Here is a 23,646-nt window from a genome sequence, read left to right as displayed (position 1 = left end):
ACCTCACTGTTGAAATGACTGAAGTGGGGTTACTGGCTACTGTGGTGAACTTGAGAGAGCCTTTGCCGTCTAGGGTGGGTACCCACTGCTCATGAAGAAATGATAGTCTACTGTAGCAGATCTTTGAGTTCTTTGATAGCAGTGAAAACTCTAGATTTTTATATGAAATCTTGGCAATTCATTAGTACAATTAAAGAAATCCCTGTTGAGTTGAACAGATGTCATCTGCAGATTGCATTCATGTTTATAAAATAGGCTTCATAATAGTAATATCTACCTTCTAAGTTTGGTGTAAGAATTATATGAAGACATTTTATTTGCAACATATAGGTCAATTCCTGGCATGTAGTAACTGTTATTAATATTTTCTCCAGTCATCAAAATTCTTTAGAAGTATCATTTACTACTGTTTTTAAGAAATTATAAAACACATTAGTGCATATCTGTTGTAAAAAACTCAAACAATATGAAAGAATATTTAAAAGATTGAAATTGCACTTGCTTCCCACTCAACTCCTTTCCCCTCTCCATGTATATTAAAAAAGCATATACTGCAACATGCTATATTTATCCTTTTGGTACTTGCTTCTTTCATTTAATATGTCTTGGAGACCTCGTGAAATCAGTTTATACGAAGCTACTTCATTATTTTTAAAGGCTGTATAGTATATTCTTTAGTGTGAATGTACCATAATTTATTGAATTAGATTTCTCAATTGTCATTTGGGTTGTTTCAATTTTTGCTGTTTTAAAAAAGGTTCTGCAAAGAGCATATACCTTTGTGCATGTTTGTAAATATTTCCCTAGGCTTGATTCTTAGATGGAATTGCTATATCAAAGCACATTAAGAATTTTCACAACTGCTGGACCTTTGTTAAATATATTTTTAGTAGCTTTGTGATATTTCACTTTATGAATCTATCATTATTTAATTCTTCTTGTTGATAGATTATTTCCAATTTTTTGCCACTATATATAGTCCTTTAGTAAATATATTTGTGAGTACGTTATGTTTTTTAAAAAGCAAATAGTCTGAGAGGAAGTTGTCAACTATTAAGTGTTATGCTCCGAGCCTGTATCTCTGAACCGACCGAGAGAGAGAGCAAGTCCACCACAGCACTGCAAGGGCAAGAAGGGAGTTTATCTCTAGCGCGCTAGGGCCCAAGTCTCATCCCACACAAGGGAATCCGACAAGAGCCCTGAACAAAGGAGTATGGCGGCTTATATACAGGCAGTTCTTTGTCTCAGTTACAGGAGTAGCTGGCGTTACATGATTGGCCAGGCAGGATGAGCGCATATCCTGTCTCTTTCTGGTAAACATGACTCAGGTCCTAGAGACCGTCGTTTGGTCCCTAACATTAAGTATATTTCTAACACTTTACTTTCCCAAAGCTATATATTGTAAGAAATGTATTTAGTGGTAATATATTATTTTTAGAAAAAGTAGAGCTTTGATAAAGTCATGGCCTAGGATTTTTAATGTTAGAATCAAGATTTTTTGAAATTTTTATGTTTTATTTTAGGTGTTGTCATCTGTAATGAAGATCACTGTGAAACAAGATTGAATAAAGCCTAGTAACAACTGGACTAGAGGTTTAGAATAGAAAGTTAAAATTAGTCACTTTGGTTTTAGTGTTCCAATTTCATAATGTTTATTCTTTAAAATATTTAGGGAGTGAAAATTAAAATTCAGTGCTACACCAAAGAATGCACTAATATGTGTTTTTTTCTTTATGTATGAGAGGAGGAGGTAAATAACCAACAGATACAGTGATTCATAATGAAATATACTAAGTTGAATTTTATGATGTCAGTCCTTGGCATTATGATCTATGTTACTGATTTAATTGTGGACATCTGGGTATCTGTCAGATTTTTTCATGAAAGACAGTATGTTTTTGGTGTTTTAACAGTAAGCTTTATGCTCTTTGGAACACTTGTGGTCCAGTGTTTTAGTTATTCTTGGTTCAAGGCTGATTTAAAAGAAGCAGGCCAAGAAAGTCATCATTGTTTTCTTCTACTTCATTGCTTGCAAGGTGGAGTTTTTACAAGGTGAGCATATACTTTTGATCTTTACTACTGTTATTCTCTGATTCAGACAGAAGCTACTTTCTGTATCTGGTTAGTGAAATGTACAAAGTTTCTCTATTTGCATGTAGGACAAAGGTTACTTGCTTCTCACTAGCAATGCTTGCATGAGTCATTGTACTGTCAGAATTTCCAAGTTCATTAATAGAATGTTTTAATTTACCTAATTAAGTTGCTTTTTCTAATATATTATCACGTTTTTATGAGAAAGAAAAAGACTCATTTCTATGTCTTGTGAATCTTTTCTCCTCTATTTTATATTTTAAAACTGATTATGTAAATACAGCCTATCACTTGCAACTCTGATGGAAAGAACTTACTTTTTTAAGTAACTTGTCTTATTGATTTAATGAGATGAAATTTTTACTGCGTAGCCATGTGGTTAGCTAGGGTACAGAATCACTCAGAACTAAAAACAAACTTAAAAATAGAGTTGTTTAAAACCTATTTTATGGTTAAAGAAAGTAGAATCTAAATGAGCCTGGAGAATTCTGATTATCCATATATCTAATTTCACATGACCTTTTCTTTCATTATCTTAAGAGATTTAATTCTGTTCAAAGCAATATATACATTAAAGGTAAGGAGAATTAAAGACAAATATTAAAAGGATAATGTACTATTTTGTTACAGTTAGGTTTTGAATTTGAGCTATTTTAATAGTCATCTTTCCTGAGAAAGATGTTAGTGGTAGTAGAATTCTAGGTAAATAGTTATTTTCTCTCTGTATGTTATGTTCTGTCGTCTTTTTGTTTCCATTGTCATTATTGAGTAGTTAGATCAGTCTTGCTGTTGTTCTTTAAAAGGGTTTTGTTTTCTTTCCCCTCTGGTTGCACTTATGATTTTTCTCCTTATATTTGGGTTTCTCCAGTTTATGATATATCCATGTAAAAAATTTATTTTTATTTCTTTCACTTGGGATTTGCTTGCTGTCTTGATGCTGTGAATTATTAGCTTCCATGAGTTCTGCACAATTCTCAGCCATTATCTTTTCTAACATTTTCTTTACTATATTTCTGTCTCTTTTCCTTCTGGACTCCAAAAAAATTTAAGATAGATTTTCTTGCTATATCCAACATGATTGTTACTGTTAGATTGGTTATCTGAGATCTTTTTTGTTTCCTAATATGTCTGTATTGTTATAAACTTCTCTCATAGAACAGCTTTTGCTGTGTCCCATATACTTAGTATCATTGTGTTTTCATATTCACTTGTCTTCAGGTATTTTTTGATTTCCTCATTGATTTTGTCGGTGACCCATTGATTGTCTAGTAGCATGTTATTTTTGTTTTTAATGCGTTCTTGTAGTTGATTTCTAGTTTTATGCCATTGTGGTCAGAAAAGATGCTTGATATAATTTCAATACTCTTAAATTCATTGAAACTTGTTTTTGTGGCTTGTCATGTGATCTATCCTGGAGACTGTTCGATGTGCACTTGAAAAGAGTGTGTATCTTGCCGCTTTTGGATGGAATGGTCAATATATAATCTCTTAAGTCCATCTGGTTTAATGTCACTTAAGATCAGTGTTTTCTTATCTGGATCTTACATCTCTCCCCTGATGTAAATGGGGTGTCAAGGTCCACTATGTCAGTTTCTCTCTTTATGTCTGTTAATATTTGCTTTATGCATTTAGATGCTCCTTTGTTGTGTATTTATATATTTACAATTGTTATATCTTCTTCTTTGACTGATCCCCTTATCATTATGTAAGTCTTTTTTTGTCTCTTGTTACATACAGTCTTTGTTTTAAAGTCTGTCTTGCCTGATATAAGTATAACTACCTCAGCTTTCTTGTGATTTCCATTTGCATGTAATACTTTTTCCTATACTTTCTCTTTCAGTCTATATGTCTTTAGCTCTGAAGGTAGGTAGCATATACAGGTCTTGTTTTTGTGTCCATTCAGCTACTCTGTGTCTTTTGACTGGAGCATTCAGTCAATTTACATTGAAAGTAATTATTGTTAGATATGTCTTATTGCCATTTTGTTAACTGTTGCAGTTCTTTTTCATTTTTTCTTCTTTTGCTCTCTTCCTTTGTGATTTGATGACTGTCTTTAGTATTATGATTTGGTTTCTTTCCCTTCTTTTGTGTATCTATTATAAATATTTGTTTCGTTATTACCATGTGAAAGTGAAGTCGCTCAGTACAGTCCAACTCTTTGTGACCCCATGGACTGTAGCCCACCAGGCTCCTCTGTCCATGGGATTTTCCAGGCAAAAGTACTAGAGTGGGTTGCCATTTCCTTCTCCAGGGGATCTTCCTGACCCAGGGATCGAACCCTGGTCTCCTGCATTGCAGGCAGACGCTTTTACCACCCGAGCCACCAGGGAAGTCAACAATCTGTTTATCATACTGATATGTGATTATTTTAAGTTGATGATGTTTTAAGTTCTAACAGTTGCACTTTTGCTTCCCACCACTCATATTTACTGTTTTTGATTTCATATTTTATATCTTTTAAGGCTTCCCTGGTGGCTCAGAGGTTAAAGCGTCTGCCTCCAATGTGGGAGACCTGGGTTCGATCCCTGGGTCGGGAAGATACCCTGGAGAAGGAAATGGCAACCCACTCCAGTATTCTTGCCTGGAGAATCCCAGGGACAGAGGAGCCTGGTAGGCTACAGTCCACGGGGTCGCAAAGAGTTGGACACGACTGAGCGACTTCACTTACTTTATATCTTTTTGTTTTTTTTGTGTTCCTTAGATACTTATTATGGATATAGATGATTTTACTCCTTTTGTCTTTTAACCTTCCTACTAGCTTTATGAGTAGTTGATTTAGTACCTCTACTGTATGTTTGCCTTTACCAGTGAGATTCTTCCTTTCATAATTTTCATATTTCTAGTAGTGGTCTCTTTTCTGCTTAGAGAAGCTTCCTTAACATTTTTTATAAAGCTGGCCTACTGGTTCTAAACTCTTTTAGCTTTTGCTTGTCTGTAAAATTTTATATCTTTCCTTCAAATCTGAATGATATCCTTGCTGAGTAGAGTATTCTTGCTTATAGGTTTTTTTCCTTTTATCGCTTTGACTACATGGTGCCACTGCCTTCTGGTCTGTAGAATTTCTATGAAAAAGGCAGCTGATAGTTTTATGGGAATTCCCTTGTACATGTAACAGAGATTATACATTCTTACTGATTTTTATGCTTAGTAATTAGAGATGCTGGAATAAGTAGATAGTCATTTGGAAAAATAAGTAAATTATAAGTGGACCTTCACACAAAGCTCATACTTAGCTTATGCTCTAGCATGGTATGTGATCTTGAAAAGAGTTTAGCCTGTTTTGTAATGAAGGTGAAATCTTTAGAAATATATTGGTAGAAACATAGAGATGGGTACAGTATTGGGAGAGTTTTAAAATGTTGCAGTTTATGTCTTCAGTTTCTCAGTCTTTGATATGACAGGACATGGGCGCTAACTTAATCAGAAGAAAATCTGAAAGCATAAACTGGAAGAGTTTTGTTTCCAGAGAGACACTAAGCACCACCCACCTGCAACCCGCAACACCAAACCCAAACCACAAGGACAAGAAAACAGATTTTTTTCCCATTTGCCATTTAAATGAATAGACCACAGGTTGTAGAAATTGACTATAATGGAAATAAGAGGAAGTAATAACCAGTATATGCAACATAAGAACAGTAAAAGTTTTGATTCACTTTAGAGTTGGGATAATTTAAGGTTGCATATTATAGACTATACAGCTAGGTAAAATACCAGACATCAGGATAAATTTCAAATGACTCAAATATTTAATGCAAGAAATGTACTATTAGAAAACATAGGAAAATTCCTTTCAGCCTTGAAATGGAGAGGCTTTCTAACCATAACTCAAAATCCCCAAGCTATAAAAATTATAGATTTGACAATAAAAATTGCACACAATAAATAAAAACAAAAATATCCCAACAAACAAAAGCAAAGCAAAAAGGAAAACAGTTTTCATAGGGGAAAATATTTATAATTTTTAATAGAAAAAGACCTAATCTTTTCATATTTAATGAGCTTCTGAAGTCAAAGAGAAAAAGGTCATCCTCCCGGTTGAAAAATGGGGAAAAGAATGAGGATATTTTAGAAAAGAGGAAATGCAAATGGCTCTTAAGTTGTCTGAAGGATACTATACCTCATTCATAATTTAAAAACTGCCAATTAAAACTTCACTGAGATACTTTACCTACCAGATTGGTGAAAATCCAAGTGATAATACACTGTCGTGGTAAAGTATGGGAAAACAGGTATTCTCCTACTTTGTTGATGGGAGTATGGATTGATACAATCCATACCAGTTCATAAACAGTTTGAGCATATTTCAGGTGCACATATCTTTAGGCCAGAGGTTCCTCTTCTGGGAATCTATCATGCCTGCATACATGTAAAATGACATATGCATAGCTTTTCAGTTGTAGTATTGTTTATGACAGCAACATACTGGAAACAATTGAAGGTCTGTTGGTAGAATTTATATATCTATGCAATGTCATACTACAATAATTATTACAAAGAATGATAAAATACTTTATATACTGGAATGGCAAGATCTCCAGGATGTACTTTTAAGTGAAAAGACAGGGTGCAGACAACAGGTATGATATAATACAGTCTATTTTTAAAAGGTGGTAAAAAGGCATATTTACATGTGCTTGAATATGCATAAAGAAACTCTTCACAATGAAAAAAAGATCTTCATGACCAAGATAATCACGATGGTGTGATCATTCACCTAGAGCCAGACATCCTGGAATGCGAAGTCAAATGGGCCTTAGAAAGCATCACTATGAACAAAGCTAGTGGAGGTGATGGAATTCCAGTTGAGCTATTTCAAATCCTGAAAGATGATGCTGTGAAAGTGCTGCACTCAATATGCTAGCAAATTTGGAAACTCAGCAGTGGCCACAGGACTAGAAAAGGTGAGTTTTCATTCCAATCCCAAAGAAAGTCAATGCCAAAGAATGCTCAAACTACCACACAATTGCACTCATCTCACATGCTAGTAAAGTAATGCTCAAAATTCTCCAAGCCAGCCTTCAGCAATACATGAACCGTGAACTTCCAGGTGTTCAAGCTGGTTTTAGGAAAGGCAGAGGAACCAGAGATCAAATTGCCAACATCCGCTGGATCATGGAAAAAGCAAGAGAGTTCCAGAAAAACATCTATTTCTGCTTTATTGACTATGCCAAAGCCTTTGACTGTGTGGATCACAATAAACTGTGGACAATTCTTCAAGACATGGAAATACCAGAGCACCTGACCTGCCTCTTGAGAAACCTATATGCAGGTCAGGAAGCAACAGTTAGAACTGGACGTGGAACAGCAGACTGGTTCCAAATAGGAAAAGGAGTATGTCAAGGCTGTATATTGTCACCCTGCTTATTTAACTTCTATGCAGAGTACATTATGAGAAACGCTGGGCTGGAAGAAGCACAAGCTGGAATCAAGATTACTGGGAGAAATATCAATAACCTCAGATGTGCAGATGACACCACCCTTATGGCAGAAAGTGAAGAGGAACTAAAAAGCCCCTTGATGGACGTGAAAGAGGAGAGTGAAAATGTTGGCTTAAAGCTCAACATTCAGAAAACGAAGATCATGGCATCTGGTCCCATCACGTCATGGGAAATAGATGGGGAAACAGTGGAAACAGTGTCAGACTTTATTTTTTTGGGCTCAAAAATCACTGCAGATGGTGATTGCAGCCATGAAATTTAAAAGATGCTTACTCCTTGGAAGCAAAGTTTCCAAGACGCTTACTCCTTGACCAACCTAGACCAGCATATTCAAAAGCAGAGACATTACTTTGCGAACAAAGGTCCATCTAGTCAAGGCTATGGTTTTTCCAGTAGTCATGTATGGACATGAGAGTTGGACTGTGAAGAAAGCTGAGCACCGAAGAATTGATGCTTTTGAACTGTGGTGTTGGAGAAGACTCTTGAAAGTCCCTTGGACTGCAAAGAGATCCAACCAGTCCATTCTAAAGGAGATCAGTCCTGGGTGTTCTTTGGAAGGACTGATGCTAAAGCTGAAACTCCAATACTTTGGCCACCTCATGCGAAGAGTTGACTCATTGGAAAAGACACTGATGCTGGGAGGGATTGGGGGCAGGAGGAGAAGGGGATGACAGAGGATAAGATGGCTGGATGGCATCATCAACTCGATGGATGTGTTTGCGTGAACTCTGGGAGTTGGTGATGGACAGGGAGGCCTGGCGTGCTGCGAATCATGGGGTCGCAAAGAGTTAGACTCGACTGAGTGACTGAACTGAACTGAACTGAACTGAAAGAAACTCTGGAAAGAGTATACATGAAACTAGTAACCCTGAATTGTTATGGTCATGAGGGAGGGTGAAGACTGGGTAGTTAGGTTATAGGAGTGGGATCAGTTCAGTTCAGTTCAGTTCAGTTGCTCAGTCGTGCCCGATTCTTTGTGACCCCATGAATTGCAGCATGCCAGACCTCCCTGTCAGTATTTTCAAAAAGTTAGTAACTTCTTTTGATTTTTGATTTATGTGAATATTTTACCTATTAAAATAATTAAAAAAGAAGAAAAGGAAAAACTGAAGTAGGTTTGCTATTACTGTTAAACAGATACTTGATAAATAAACATTTTCCTCTTTTTGTCTCTTTTTCTTTGTTTTCTTGGTGCAGAAAGTGGCCCAAAACAGACATGAATAGTGAGGAATAAGCAAGAATTAAAGCAGTTCTTAAGAGTGGCCAAATTATCCAAGGATTTGTTTAAACTAAGTATGCAAAAACATGAGATATACTAAACTACAGATTTATTTCCCTACAAAATAGATAAATTGAGTTTGTGTTGGTAGATGAAAGACAAGGATGTCAACATAAATTATTTATTCTGTATAAGTGTTTTGCTATTAAGTGTGTTCTTGCTGCTTAGTGGTCTGTGGAGTAGAACAATTCATTTTTCAGAATATAAATTATATGACACTTTTGTATTTCTATTTTATGTATGACTTGTGATAATACCTTTGTCTTCGCGAAAGGAGACTTTTTCCTTTGATGGATATATGAAAGGAATTTGCTTTATTTACAATATGAAAGTTATTATTGCTGTTTTAAAATAGCTGGTAGAAAAGTTCAAATTGTGTGAAAGAGAGTACAATGCGAGAAGAGTTTCAATTCCTCCACAGGTCCCTAGTCCCTTTTTAAAGGGGTTTCTTAAAGTGTGAAAGTGAAAGTTCTTCAGTCGTGTCAGACTCTTTGTGACCCCATAGACTATAGAGACCATGGAATTCTCCAGGCCAGAATACTGCAGTGGGTAGCCTTTCCATTCTCCAGGGGATCTTCCCAACCCAGGAATTGAACCAGGTCTCCCACATTGAAGGCAGATTCTTTACCAGCTGAGCCACAAGGGAAGCCTGAGAATGCTGGAGTGGGTAGCCTATTCCTTCGCTAGCAGATCTTCCTGTCCCAGGAATTGAACTAGGGTCTCCTGCATTGCTGGTGGGTTCTTTACTAGCTGAGCTATCAGGAAAGCCCAAAGTTTCCTAAATGGGCATTAAATAGTTGAACAATTTTTCCTTACCTATTCTTCTATTTAAAGCTCTTTAGAGAGAGGTCATCTGGTAATGTTCAAATTTCTTAGGGTGCAATATATATGAAACTTGAGAGTCTGGGTCCTTTGATCCCTAAATATGTGTGGATTTTCCTAGATATGTTATTGTTGTTGATTTCTCACTCAATTTTATTTTGATCAGAAAACACAATTTGTGTGATTACAGTCTTCTTTAATTAACTGACTTATTTCATTTCCCAGCACAGAGCCTAACTTGGTGAATATTCCGTGGGCATTTGAAAATAATTTGTAACTTGCCTTTGTTGAGTGTCCAACTTTTTGAGATCCCATGGGCTGTAGCCCACCAGGCTCCTCTGTCAGTGGGATTTCCCAGGCAAGAATACTGGAGCGGGTTGCCATTTCCTTCTCCAGGAGATCTTCCTGACCAAGACATTGAACACTTCTTCACTGTGTGTGGATTCTTTACCACTGTGAGCCACCTGGGAAGCCCCTCATTGAGTATAGTGGTCTATAAATGTAAATTAGGGCAGTATGTTGATAATGTCATTAAAGTCGTCTATATTCTCACTGATTTTTTTCTTTTGGCCTATCTTTTCTTTCATTTACTGAGAGATGAGTGTTAAAATGCTCTAAGATAGTGGATTTATCTTTTTCTTCTTGTGCTTTTGACAGTTTTTGCTTCATGTGTCTTAAAACTCTATTATTAGGTACATTCAGATGTGTTTGGAAAAATTGATTCTTATATCATTATGACATGATCCTCTTTATCTCTGTAAATGCTCTTTGATTTGTAATCTATTTTGTCTGGTGTACTGATATAGCCATGCTACTGCTAAGTGGCTTCAGTTGTGTCCAACTCTGTGCGACCCCATAGAGGGCAGCCCACCAGGCTCTGCCGTCCCTGGGATTCTCCAGGCAAGAACACTGGAGTGGGTTGCCATTTCCTTCTCCAATGCATGAAAGTGAAAAGTGAAAGTGAAGTCGCTCAGTCATGTCTGACTCTTAGCGACCCCATGGACTGCAGCCTACCAGGCTCCTCCATCTATGGGATTTTCCAGGCAAAAGTACTGGAGTGGGATGCCACTGTACTAACTATTTTTTGTGATTGCCCTTCAAGCTGTCTGTATCTTTATGTATAAAGAGTGAAAGTGAAAGTGAAGTCATGTCTGACTCTTTGCTGCTCCCTGAAGTGTAGCCTACCAGGCTCCTCAGCCCATGGAGTTTTCCAGGCAATAATACTGGAATGGGTTGCCATTTCCTTCTCCAGGGGATCTTCCCAACCAAGGGATCCAACCCGGCTCTCTCGCATTGCAGGCAGATGCCTTTTTACCCTCTGAGCCACCAGGGAAGCTCAAGATGTATAAAGAGAGTCTCTTCCAAATCACATAGAGTTGAATCTCAATTTTTTTATCCAGCTTGACAGTCTTTTATTAATTGAAGTATTTAATCTATTTCCATTTCATATATTATTGCAATTATTGATATAGCTGTTTTCTGGGCCTACATATTGTTTTCTTTTTATGTTTTCTGTTTGTGTTTATTGAGCTTTATGTTGTTTTTAATCAACTTTGGAAAATATTTTTGGCCAGTGTGTTGTCAAGTTTCATTTTTTTCCTGTCCCATTTTCTCTGTTTCTTTTGTGACTTCAATTACACCTTTGTTATGAGGTTCTGTTAGTTTTTTTCCTAATTTTTTCTCTCTGTGTTTTGTTTGCTAATTGCAGTATCTGGGTCATCTGTGGGTATGTTTCTATTAATTGATATGTTTCTATTACCTGGTTTTCTCCTTTAGCATAAGTTATATTTACTCTTAATTTGCATTAAGTAAATTTACTCGAGTAATTTTTTAATTGTGTAATGGGCATTGTGATTGATACCTTGTAGTGACTGTAATTTCTGTTATCTTCCATTGAAGAGAAAGCAAATAGCTAAATTATTGGTAAATTACCTTGATGTATTACAGAGGCTTGGTTTAAGCTTTATTAGGGAATGTCTGTTTTGCTTTTGTCCTTAGTCCTAAGGAGAGTCTCACAGAGCTGAAATATGGTCTTTACTTCTAAAACATGGCCCTTTTGGGGTTTCAATATGATGCCTGAAGTATTTACCAAGCTCCTTGAATTTGATGGATTGCAGACTCCAGACTCTTCCTTATGGTAGCTGCTGAAATCTCTGCCCAGGTCCTATTTAGACATTGTTCCTCAGTTCCTTGGAGTCTCACCCTACATATACATAGTAAGGGTTTGACTGGGGATTTAAGAAGAGTATATAGAGATTTGGGGTTTCTTTTACTCTGTGGCTCCCTCTTTTCTGAGGTCCCTATTAATTTCTAACCACTCTGGCAGATTCAGCCTCAGTCCTCTGACTCTCTGAGCCAATAATAATTTGACTTTCTGCTTGAACTGTGTCTGCTTTGTGCCATTTGGACTGTGCGATGCTGTTAGAGGAAAAGCCACATGTGCTTCTCATGTAGTATGGTTCCCTTTTCTCAAGGGTTAAGTGGCCTCATGCTTCTTCCTGCTTTTGGTTGCTCTTTAGTGCCTTGTTATCTTTAATATCTTTGTCTATAATTTATCATTGTCATCAGTAGGAGGGTGAGCTTGATGCAAAGGAATCTATCATTACTAGAAGCTATTGCCTCTTTATCTCAAATAAAATAATACATTGTGATAAAATATGCCAAGAAAGCTCCTTCTGTTTATTTTTCTTTGGCCTCTTCATCATTTATCCCATAAAACTGAAACAATATCCTGTTGATTAAAAAATTATATTCATACTCCCCTTTGCATGAAATTATCCTTAGATAAGCAGAACTTTGTATACATTTGCCACTAAGTGCTACAGATTTGGACTTCCCTAAAGTCCCTGGAAATATTAATGTGCACATCTGTGAACAGCCTCATCTGTTTTTTTGTTTGTTTGTTTATTTTAACAGGCATTGACATAGCACTTGACATGTGCCAGTTACTGGTCTAAGCATTTTACATGTGTTAGTTCCTTTAATCCTCATATCAACCCAATGAGGTAGGTATGATGATTACTCCCTTTTTCAGATGAGGAAACTAAAACATCACTAGGAAGTATTGGAGCAACGATTTGAATCTAAGTCTCCTGAGGTTTTTGGAGTCATTACTGTTAAACACTGTACTCTGCTAGCTCTCCCACTCTGCTGCCTATATTAATTTGCTCTGAGCACGTACCTATAATTTTTGTGTGTTTTTCAAGTTTTTCAGTAAGTGGTATTTATCCTCTTGCTTTGAAAGGATCGATACCTTTAAGAATAGGAACCACATACTGTGTTGCTTATTAGTCTTACATAATATACATACAGGAACTCCTTATTGTGCCAGATACCCAGAAAAAACTCAAACACAAATTATCTTATGAATCTGGCCTGTAAATCCTGGACAGTGTTAATCATTTTTTCCTGTGCTTTTATAATGTATCAATAGTATTTATATTTCTGTGGAGTTGTTATTTCTTCTGACTCTTATTGCAGCTAGCAGTTTATAGGCTTGATCTTCCTACTAGGCTGTAAGATCATTGAAGGTGGAGGTCATGTCTTCATCATTTTTGTAGACCCTCTACCCTGGCATCTAGTCCACATGGAATATAATGGACTATGTTATTCTAAAACTCTTATGATAAAAATATACTTTTATTTGCTAGGTAAAGAATCTTTGCATATTCATATATGTATATATCATGTTTACAGTCAGAATATCTTATATTTATATCTTTCAACTTTTCAAAGCCTTTTCATATCTACTGTCTCTTTATGGAAAAATTGTCATGAGTTTTTCATTTGTTCATTCCTTCAGTAAATATTTTCTGAGAGCCTGCTATGTCCCAGGACTGTTCTAGTTGCTTAGGATATGCCAATGAACAAAACAAAGTCCCTGCTTTCATGCAGATCTCATTCTTGTGAGAAGGTACAAATAAAAATATATAATGCATCAAGTGGTAATAAAGAAAAATAATAGGATAAAGAGAATATGATGGATGGTGTGATCTGGAAACATATCAGTAAGGACATGGCATTTGAATAGAGGCCTGAATGAAGTTAAGGAGTAAGCCTGTAAAATCTCTGGGGTTTAGAAGAGTTCCAGGAAGAGGGAGTAGCAAAGACCAAGGCCTTTAAGTTGGAAAAAACAGCACGAATAGTATCCTGGAAGTGTGGGAGACTTGAAAGGGAAAGGCAGTGTTATAGTGTGTGTGGGAGTCAGATTACAGGGGCCCTTGTAAGATCGGGTAAAGACTTTGTGTTTTATTCTAAATATTATGGAAAGCATTAGAACATTTTGACTGAAGGGATAGCATCTGAAATATGGTTAACAGGTTCAACCTAGATGCTGCATAGGGAACAAGAGTAGAATCAGAGAGACCAATTATGAGGCTATTGAAGTAATCCAGGCCAGAGACATTGGCTGCTTAAACTAGGATGGAGGCAGTGGAAGTGATAAGATGTGTTTAGATTTGGATATATTTGGAGTTTGAGCTAAGAACCAAGAGAACCTGCTGGGGAATTTTTATAGGGTGTTAGAAAGAAATTGGAAATTATTCCCACATTTTGTTATGAGCAACATGATGAATATTAGTGCCATTTACTGAAATGGGAAACATTGACAGAAAGAGCAGGTTGAAGCAGGATATATATCACTGTTGTAACTTTATATATGAGGAAACTGAGGTATAAATAAAGAATTTTGATAAGCTTTGGGCTAGAATCCTGATTGTCTTATTTCTAGCCTCGGCTATTTTAAAAATAATTGTTTCAATTATTTTTGTCATTAATTTTACTTGAATGATGATAACTCATGTTAATTTGAAAAATTCCTTGTAAAGAAGAGCCTGAGCAAGGATGTTTTATCAGTCTTTGAAGTTTTATATATTTTTCAGGATGCTGATGGTCACAGAGACTAATACTTTGTAGATTATGGAGTACAGATGACCCTTGAATAACATGGGTTTGAACTGTGTGGGTTCACTTATATGCACATCTTTTCAGTAGTAAATATTACAGTACTACCCAGTCCATGGATGTGGAACTGAGGACACAGAGGGCCAACTACCAACTATCGATTATGCATGAAATTTTCAACTGCACACAGGCTTGGTGTCCCTAACCCCCATGTTGTTCAAGGGTCAAGTAATTATTTGCTAGATTAAACTGAAAGAAGATTCAGTCTTATCTTCAACCTTGAAGATTCGTAAGGGCATGTATTAATATCTGTCTTATAATTAAGATAAATGCATGAGGTGGACATTGCAGTTTGTCTTTCAGAAAGTAGTGGTTAGGACTAGGAATCATAAAGGTTTGGACTCTAGGTCTGCTCCTGACACTCTGTGTATCTTTCAGCATATCATTCTAGTTCTCAGTCTTACTTTTCCCAACTGTTAATTGGGAATAATACCTACTCATGTCTCTTAATTATTTTGAAGATGAAATAAGATCATGTATGTTTAACAGTGCTAGCATGCACTGACACATCAAACATCCAATAAAAATTGTGGAGTCTTGAATCTCAATACAACTACTGTGAAATGTTTACAAAATTGTAGCAGATAAAGTTTGTGGGAAAATTCTAAACTTAAACACATTTTTTTTTCCAAAATTATTATGTATATGAACATACATGAAGAATCTGTTACTGAAGATAAATGTTCATGTTTACTTTACAGGTATTGGTTTGCCTTGAAACAAGGTTATCAAGTGGCTTTCAAGTATAGCAGCAAAACTGAAAACTTCGTGGAAAAAGAGATTAATGATAGGGTGACAGATTTGAGCATGCTAAGGCTGTTTGAGACCTACCTGGAAGGTTGCCCACAACTTGTTCTTCAGCTCTACATCTTTCTGGAACATGGTCAAGCAAATTTCACTCAGTGTAGGTCTTTCTTAATTCTTTGTGTTAGATGTATGCCACTGATATCTTATGTCAACTGTGTAACTCTTTGGAAGGTTTTATATTTATTTTTATCATTTTTTAAAGAGTTATTTGTTATTTTTGAAAAGCAGTACATAGTTCAAATATCAAAAATGTTTAAAGGTGTACTGTCTCGCTCCCCTTCTTCCTATTCCTTCTCTTTGCCTAAAATGAAACTACTGTCAGCTTTTTAATGATTCTTTCAGAAAAATTTTTTTCAGAGCCTATCTTTATTCTCTTTTTTTCTTTCATAGGATGGTAACATGAAAACTGTCTTTTTTTTTTTAAATTTAACGTATGTCTTGGAGATCTAAACATATTGGTACAGAAAGAGTGCTGACATTTTATTTTTATTATCTGCATAGTTTTACAAATTATAGGTGTATCCTGAATTATCTAACAAGCTTCTTTATGTTAATTTAGGTTGTTTCTAATATTTTACTGTTGGAAAAACATTCTGCAGTGAATAATCTTATGCATGCATCCTTTTGCATGTGTGAAGTTTACCTATAGGGTAAATTCCTAGAATTAGAATCATTGTGTACAAGTGCACCTGCTACAAAACAAATGTTAGTTTTGCAAATTGGTCAATATGTTGCTCTTTTATAGCAGATTTTCTCATGGTTAAATGTACATTTTAAAAGGACAGTTTGATATTTCTATTAAAATATTTTAATAGGTATTTATTTTGAGATGTTAAAAAACTAATTATTTACTAAAAATAGTTGCACTTTTCATTAATGATGAGGGTTCCATGTGGTCTTGGAGTCACCTCAGAGTAGTAGCAGATTTTCCTCTCCCTTAGAGTTCTTTCTATGCTAGATTTTCTTGTGAGATGAGTTCATTCCCCTAAACAGTCTTCCTGTTCCCAGTTTCCCTCTAGATGTAGTCTTTTCTAATATTTTCATATCTGTTAGTGTAACATTGAAATGAGCCTACAGCGTATGAGATCTTTTTCCTTGTGATGCCCAGAATAGTTGTATATTATATAGTCCCTGAAGCTAAAGATCAACATTTAGAGCTTACAAGCTGTGCTTTGGTAGATCTGCTGATGTTAACTGTGGCTGCTTCTGTGTGGTGGGATTATGAATGATTTTACTTATTTCATCTTCTTTATATTTATCTGAATTTCAAAATTTTTATAGTAACCATGTTTTGATAATCAGGAAGAAAAATTCAAAATGTAGAAAAAATCAATTTGTGTATAAAACAACTTCTGAACATATTCTTTTATCTTTGTTCCTTCCTGAAAACCTGCTAAAGAAGAAAGTAAAGGAGTGAAAACAATAAAACTCATAAGGATGAAGAGAATGTAGAGTAGAGTAGCAGACTAGAAATATCAGTAAATATTTAGAAGATGGAAAGCAGATGGAAAACTTGGGTTATTCAAATCAGTTCCACCACCACCAAAAGGCTAAATTATTTGAATCAATTCTCCTCCTGAAATTATCTGAAACAATTGGGTATATAGTTTCAAAATTCTTCGTAAAAGCTTAAAATAATCTAATACAACAGGCCAAAATATGCATGAAAGTGGGAGTGCAGCAGGGTTGAGGAGGACTGTGAAGGTATTTACACCCTGAGGAGTTTTACAGAAACTTATACACAGCAGATTCAGTTTTGATGGCTTCCCAGAGTCCAGAGGACTGGAGACAAAACTCAGGGTCCTCACGAGGGAGGGATATTTAGTAGAAAATCCTACTTGTAAAGCTGACATGCCAGAAGGCACCCTTCCTCTCCTCAGGGTAAAAGTGAAGCTACCCACTTCTAAATGAAAATTGACTGCATAAACAAAAATAATACTATGTGGCTAAGGAAAAGAATGAAAATACAAGACAGAAATAAATACAAGACAGGTAGAAGATGAATGGAGTTAAACTGTCTTAAATGCCTTATACAGTTCAGGAGAAAGGTAAAGCAGAAATGAATCTGGGCTTTTTAAGGTGTAAAATTAAACAATTAGAACCTGTTTTTTTTAAAATAATATATTATTAGGAAGACAAAATTAGATATTATTTTATCTGCTTGGGCTGTCATAACAATACCACAGACTGGGCAGCTTAACCAACAGAACTATATTTTCTCATAGCTCTGGATACTAGAAATATGAGATCAAGGGGCCCAGTCGGGTTGATTTCTGGTGAGGACTCTTTGGGTTGCAGATGGCCACTTTTTTGCTGTGTCCTCACGTGTCTTTCCTCTGTGTATGGAGAAAAAGTGAGATCTCTGGTATCTCTTTGTCTACTTACAAGGATACCAGTCCTGTTAGATTCAGGCTCCACCTTTATGACCTTGCCAAACCTTACTTATCTCCCTAAAGGGCCTATCTCAAAGTGTAGTCACATTGGGGGTTAGGGCTTTAACATATGAATTTTGGAAGAATGTAATTCAGGCCATAAAAGGCATGAAAATAAGCATTTTTTAAAATATAAAAAATAAGTCATAGCAAATTATAGGGATAAGAAATCTGACCAATACCACAAATTTCACAAGAGAAATAAAAGTAATATCTTTTTCTTATTTTAATGCTCTTTAATACAAATCTTTAGTATCTGATTGGCTTTTGATTTGATAATGATTTTATAATTTCTGTAGAAAAGGAAAATTCAATCTTTTTTGTAGTACAGTTAACAGAATTTTTTATTTTTTAATTTAGAAAAGTTTCTTTCAACTTCACAAATTATTGATAATGTTATATGTATATTTTTGGATTATTGTCACATTTGAAACAAACTATACCAATTTATTCAATAATGTGGTTTAAGATCAGGGTATATCAAGATTTTTTTTTGATGAAGTAACTGATTTTAAATACTGTTTGAATTGACAACACTAATTTATTGTTGATGTCTAATTTAGTAAATAGTGGGAGTCTTGTTTTGTTCTACTGGTGTCAATAATGTCAAATCAGAAGAAGTTAAAAAGAATCTGTATAGATGTAATTGGGCAAAGTCATTCCATACTGAGAGAAATGCATAAACAAAGGCATGGTTTGGCAAAGACAAGGAAATTCAGTTTGGATAAACTGTAATGTACAGATTAGATTAGCAAAATGGGCAGAAAAAGTATATTGGAAACAGGTAGGTAAGCAGGAAATGGAAAATAATGTCAAACAAATAGCGTCAGGTAGACAAGGATAGATCACCATGCCTTAATGTTAAGGAATCAAAGACCTGTTGATGGCAGGATAGTGAAGAGTTAAAGCAAACTCCTTGAAAATCCTAAATCTGTTACTTACTCATCATAATTTTCCAAGCAAATCTTATAAACAAATCTTCCTAAACCTAAACTCTTCTCAACTCAATTTCCCTTTAGCTAGAGCCCCCAAATGATGACAGTTGGTTCAGTACACTTAGGGAAAAATGTGTGAGAGGGAAAATAGAAGTAGAAACAGGGAATTTAAGCAATTACAATTAAAACATCTTATTTTTCCAAATTTTATTAAAGTATATGACAAACTGAACACATTGCCAGGGCTTTGTCAGGCTTGGAAGGAGTCTGGGCAAGCATGGGTCCCTGAAATTTAAGCTTCACTACCTTCATGATAAATCTTCCTGTGAGGTAGAAATTTTGATTAATTTTAAACTTTAATATGTTTAGTATACATGTTGTGATTTCTAGGGAAGCCTTCAAAGAATAAAAGCAGCGTATCTCTGAAGGACATGTGTTACTAGATTGAAAAGTTGATAAAATGGTCCACACCAAGCCCATCATTACAACATTTCAGAGACTTAAAGATTTTAGAAGATTTGAAAGAAAGTAAAGATTGTTTAAATATAAAGAAAGTGAATAGCTTTGAAATTCTTAACTGTAATACTTGAGATTAGAATTTAAAAGATAAATGACTTCAAGGTTTCATTGGAAAATATTTTTAAACTTTGAATTCTATTTCTGTTGAAACTATATCAAACATGGAGGGTAGAATAAAGACATTTAGAGAAATTCATGCTTAAAAGTTCAGCTTAGGTGCAGTTTTTCTCAGAAATGTCTGGAGAATGTTTGATCCAACCATGAGAATGAAGCAAGAAAGAAAGAATGGGAAACAAAATCAACAGTGAAGAAAGGTAAAGGCAAGTTCTGGGAAGACAGGAAAGCAAACCTTGACAACAGCTACCTTTGACCATAAAGATCATATTATTATTTTAAAAAAGCTAATAGATGTATCTGGGGAGTTTAATTAATTTGAAGAGTTTGCTAAAAAAATATTTATGGGTCATGAAATAATAAAGTAAGGAACAATGAAATGTTTTAAAAATATTGCATTTTATACTTGAAAGTTGTAATGTTGACCCACCAAAAATGTCATGGGGGGATGAGGTATTAACTAACCTCGTTGTGGTCATCATTTTGTGTATATATGTATATCAAATCATCACATTGTAAACTTGCATATATATCAATAATATTTCAGTAAAGTTGAGGAATTTTTTAAAATTAATAAAATACTTCAACAAAAAAAATTTTTAAAGGGGAAGAAATATAAGTAGAATGTAGTAACTTGGCCGAGCAGCTTTTAAATCAATAAGCAGTGTCTAAAGTAGATGAATTTAAAAAACAGCATAGTATGTGTTTTATTTAGAAATAGGGCAATAATGTCAGAAGAAATGCTAAGAGTTGATAGTGGTTTTTTTCTGAGGGTCCCTACTGAGAAGTGAGAAGGGGCAGAGCAACCTACTGCTTTTTTCTTATAAGGTCTATGGCATTTATTGATGTTTAAAAATGAACTATATGTACTAGATTTGGTAGAAATTAAAACCAGTTATAAAAAAGACAGCACGGAAGGGCAGTTTGAGTGAACTCCGGGAGTTGGTGATGAAAGGAAGGCCTGGCGTGCTGCGATTCATGGGGTCGCAGAGAGTCGGACACGACTGAGTGACTGAACTGAACTGAAGGGCAGTTTAGGGGAAATGATGTTTTAATTCATATTTTTGAATTAAAGAAGAAGCAAAAGTCCAACTAATTAGGGCAGTCCAGAATGCTATATGCTAAAACCAGAAGAGTGGACAAAGTCATTTACAATCCTCTTCAATAGATAGGTTTGTCTTAAATCTGCCTTTCTTTTCTAATATATTGACCTCCAATGAGTTCAAATGGGAATGATGAGCATTCTGTATTCTACTCTAAATTACTTCCTTCTAATTCCCTACTATCTTTGCTTTCAGTTTTAGGTCCCCAGCTTTGACGGTGGGATAATGACATGTCTTTCCAAAGTAGTAATTAGCTTGCTTTTCTGTTATTTGATGGGAGAAAAAAATGGGCTAAAGACATAAAGCCTATAGAAATTTATAAGTTTTAGATCATATTTGTTCATTTGATCTATCATCTTAAAGACATGGGAAACTGAGCTGTTAATACCTCATACTTATGTTAAAATTTCTGTTTAACCTCCTTCCCTGTCTTCCTGCTGTTTTCTTTCTTGAATGCCATTTCTCAGTAAATTAGGTTTATGCCCAAGGCCAAAGTCAAAAAGACTGGAAAAGCTAGAACTATAACTAGTCTCTTAGAAAACTTCCGTAGTATGCAGTTTGCATTGTACCAGGTGCTCAAGAAGATTTGTCCAATGAATTTATTCACAGTCTGGTATGGTGGTTAAGTACACCAACTTTGGAATCGGGCAGATTTCAATTCAAATTTCACCTCTCTGCAACTTGCTGGCTGTGTGATTTGGGTCAAGTAATATATGTATTGAGGCTTATGCTCTAAGCCTCAATTCCCTCATATATAGTACAGAAATATTAATATATATTTCAAATGATTAAATGAGATGAACATACAAAGTACCTGACTTGTGTTTGTGGCTGTGTATATACAGATAAAACATGTATGGTGTATAATAAATAATATTGCTATTATTCTTCCTATAACTACATCTTAAAAAATTTTTTTGTTTTGTAGATGCAGCCATCGTGGTCTCTTGCTGTGCTGTTTCTTGGTCAACTGTTGATTATCAAGTAGCTTTAAGAAAATCCTTACCTGATAAAAAGCTCTTTAATGGACCCTGTCCCAAGCTTGTATATCTCTTTTACAAGTTGTTTACAATATTATCTTGGATGTTGAGTGTTGTGCTTCTTTTATTCTTAAATGTTAAGATTGCTTTCCTTCTATTGTTATTTCTTTGGCTTTTAGGTATATTTTGGGCATTTAAAGAACAAACTGATTTTTGTGTTTCCACAAGTATGGAAATCCTATACAGGATTGTTGTTGGATTCATTCTTATCTTTACATTTTTTAATATTAAGGGACAGAATACCAAATGCCCAATGTCTTGTTATTATATTGTAAGGGTATTGGTCACATTGGGGATATTGATTGTGTTCTGGTTTTACCCGCTCTCTATTTTTAATGCAGACTATTTTATACCTGTCAGCATTACTATAGTTCTTTCTCTTCTCCTTGGAATTATTTTTCTTCTTGTTTATTATGGGACTTTTCACCCAAACAGAAGTGAAGAGACAAAACTGGATGAAGTTGATGGAAAACCAGTTCAAAGAGGTTGTAGAATGAAGTATTTCCTCATGGAATAAGCTATTCACTTAAGAGATATGTCTGCTTATTTTTTATTTCATTGGTTAGTAAAGAAAAAGTTTGTGTATGTGTGTGTTGCTTCTTATTTTTGCCTTTCTTAATTTGAGACCAGTTCTAGTACATTAATTATGACTGTTAGAGAGTATAATAATGTTTTTATTATTTAATTTCTCTATTGACTTGTAAAGTTGCCATCTTGAGCCTGAACTGAAAGAAAGGGTCTAATTCTCATAATTAGAAGGTAGAAGGTAGAATTGAATTGCCTCCAACTTTTCCCTCATTGTTTCTGAGCTAAAACTGGTGTTTGTCTTCTTTCCGCTATTTTCTTCATCCAGTTATCTATCTATCTATCTATCGATCTATCTTTTTTTTTTCAGTGAGTTGGAGACAGATTGAGTAGAGGAAAAGGAGGGAAGAGGAAGAAAACAAAACAGAAAATTAATCATTTAACCCATCTTAACCATTTTTAAGAATATAGTTCAGTCACAGTAATCCAAGTCTGTGCCCCAACCAGTAACGCTGAAGAAGCTGAAGTTGAATGGTTCTATGAAGACCTACAAGACCTTTTAGAACTAACACCCCAAAAAGATGTCTTTTTCATTATAGGGGACTGGAATCCAAAAGTAGGAAGTCATGAAACACCTGGAGTAACAGCCAGATCTGGCCTTGGAATATGGAATGAAGCAGGGCAAAGACTAATAGAGTTTTTCCAAGAAAATGCACTGGTCATAGCAAACACTCTCTTCCAACAACACAAGAGAAGACTCTACACATGGACATCACCAGATGGTCAACACTGAAATCAGATTGATTATATTCTTTGCAGCCAAAGATGGAGAAGTTCTATACAGTCAACAAAAACAAGACCAGGAGCTGACTGTGGCTCAGATCCATGAACTCCTTATTGCCAAATTCAGACTTAAATTGAAGAAAGTAGGGAAAACCACTAGACCATTCAGGTATGACCTAAATCAAATCCCTTATGATTATACAGTGAAAGTGAGAAATAGATTTAAGGGACTAGATCTGATAGATAGAGTGCCTGATGAACTATGGATGGAAGTTCATGACATTGTACAGGAGACAGGGATCAAGACCATCCCCATGAAAAGAAATGCAAAAAAGCAAAATGGCTGTCTGGGGAGGCCTTACAAATAGCTGTGAAAAGAAGAGAAGCGAAAAGCAAAGGAGAAAAGGAAAGATATAAGCATCTGAATGCGGAGTTCCAAAGAATAGCAAGAAGAGATAAGAAAGCCTTTTTCAGCAATCAGTGCAAAGAAATAGAAGAAAAAAACAGAATGGGAAAGACTAGAGATCTCTTCAAGAAAATGAGAGATACCAAGGGAACATTTCATGCAAAGATGGGCTTGATAAAGGACAGAAATGGCATGGACCTGATATAAGCAGAAGATAATAAGAGGTGGCAAGAATACACAGAGGAACTGTACAAAAAAGATCTTCATGAACAAGATAATCACAATGGTGTGATCACTCACCTAGAGCAAGACATCCTGGAATGTGAAGTCAAATGGGTCTTAGAAAGCATCACTACGAACAAAGCTAGTGGAGGTGATGGAATTCTA

The 23,646-nt window shown here is 35.3% G+C and overlaps 1 protein-coding gene across 1 annotated transcript; it reads left to right on the top strand.

Annotated features, from left to right (window-relative positions):
* Positions 1,769-22,128, top strand: XKR9 (XK related 9). Its single transcript, XM_005689056.2, has 3 exons — positions 1,769-2,052; positions 15,297-15,499; positions 21,434-22,128. Exons 1-3 carry the CDS (start codon positions 1,781-1,783, stop codon positions 22,060-22,062), a joined length of 1,104 nt encoding a protein of 367 aa, XP_005689113.1. The 5' UTR covers positions 1,769-1,780; the 3' UTR covers positions 22,063-22,128.

This window comes from Capra hircus, chromosome 14 (assembly GCF_001704415.2).
Source record: "Capra hircus breed San Clemente chromosome 14, ASM170441v1, whole genome shotgun sequence".
Lineage (NCBI taxonomy): Eukaryota > Metazoa > Chordata > Mammalia > Artiodactyla > Bovidae > Capra > Capra hircus.
Note: the sequence above shows the minus strand (reverse complement) of the source record. Positions and strands in the feature narration are given on the sequence as shown.

Excerpts from the sequence above, each read along its gene's own strand:
- XKR9 (XM_005689056.2), top strand. The coding sequence starts at position 1,781 with ATGAAATATACTAAGTTGAATTTTATGATGTCAGTCCTTGGCATTATG. Across the intron at positions 2,053-15,296 it reads CAAGGTGGAGTTTTTACAAG|GTATTGGTTTGCCTTGAAAC; the intron begins GTGAGCATATAC and ends TTTACTTTACAG. Across the intron at positions 15,500-21,433 it reads TCAAGCAAATTTCACTCAGT|ATGCAGCCATCGTGGTCTCT; the intron begins GTAGGTCTTTCT and ends TTTGTTTTGTAG.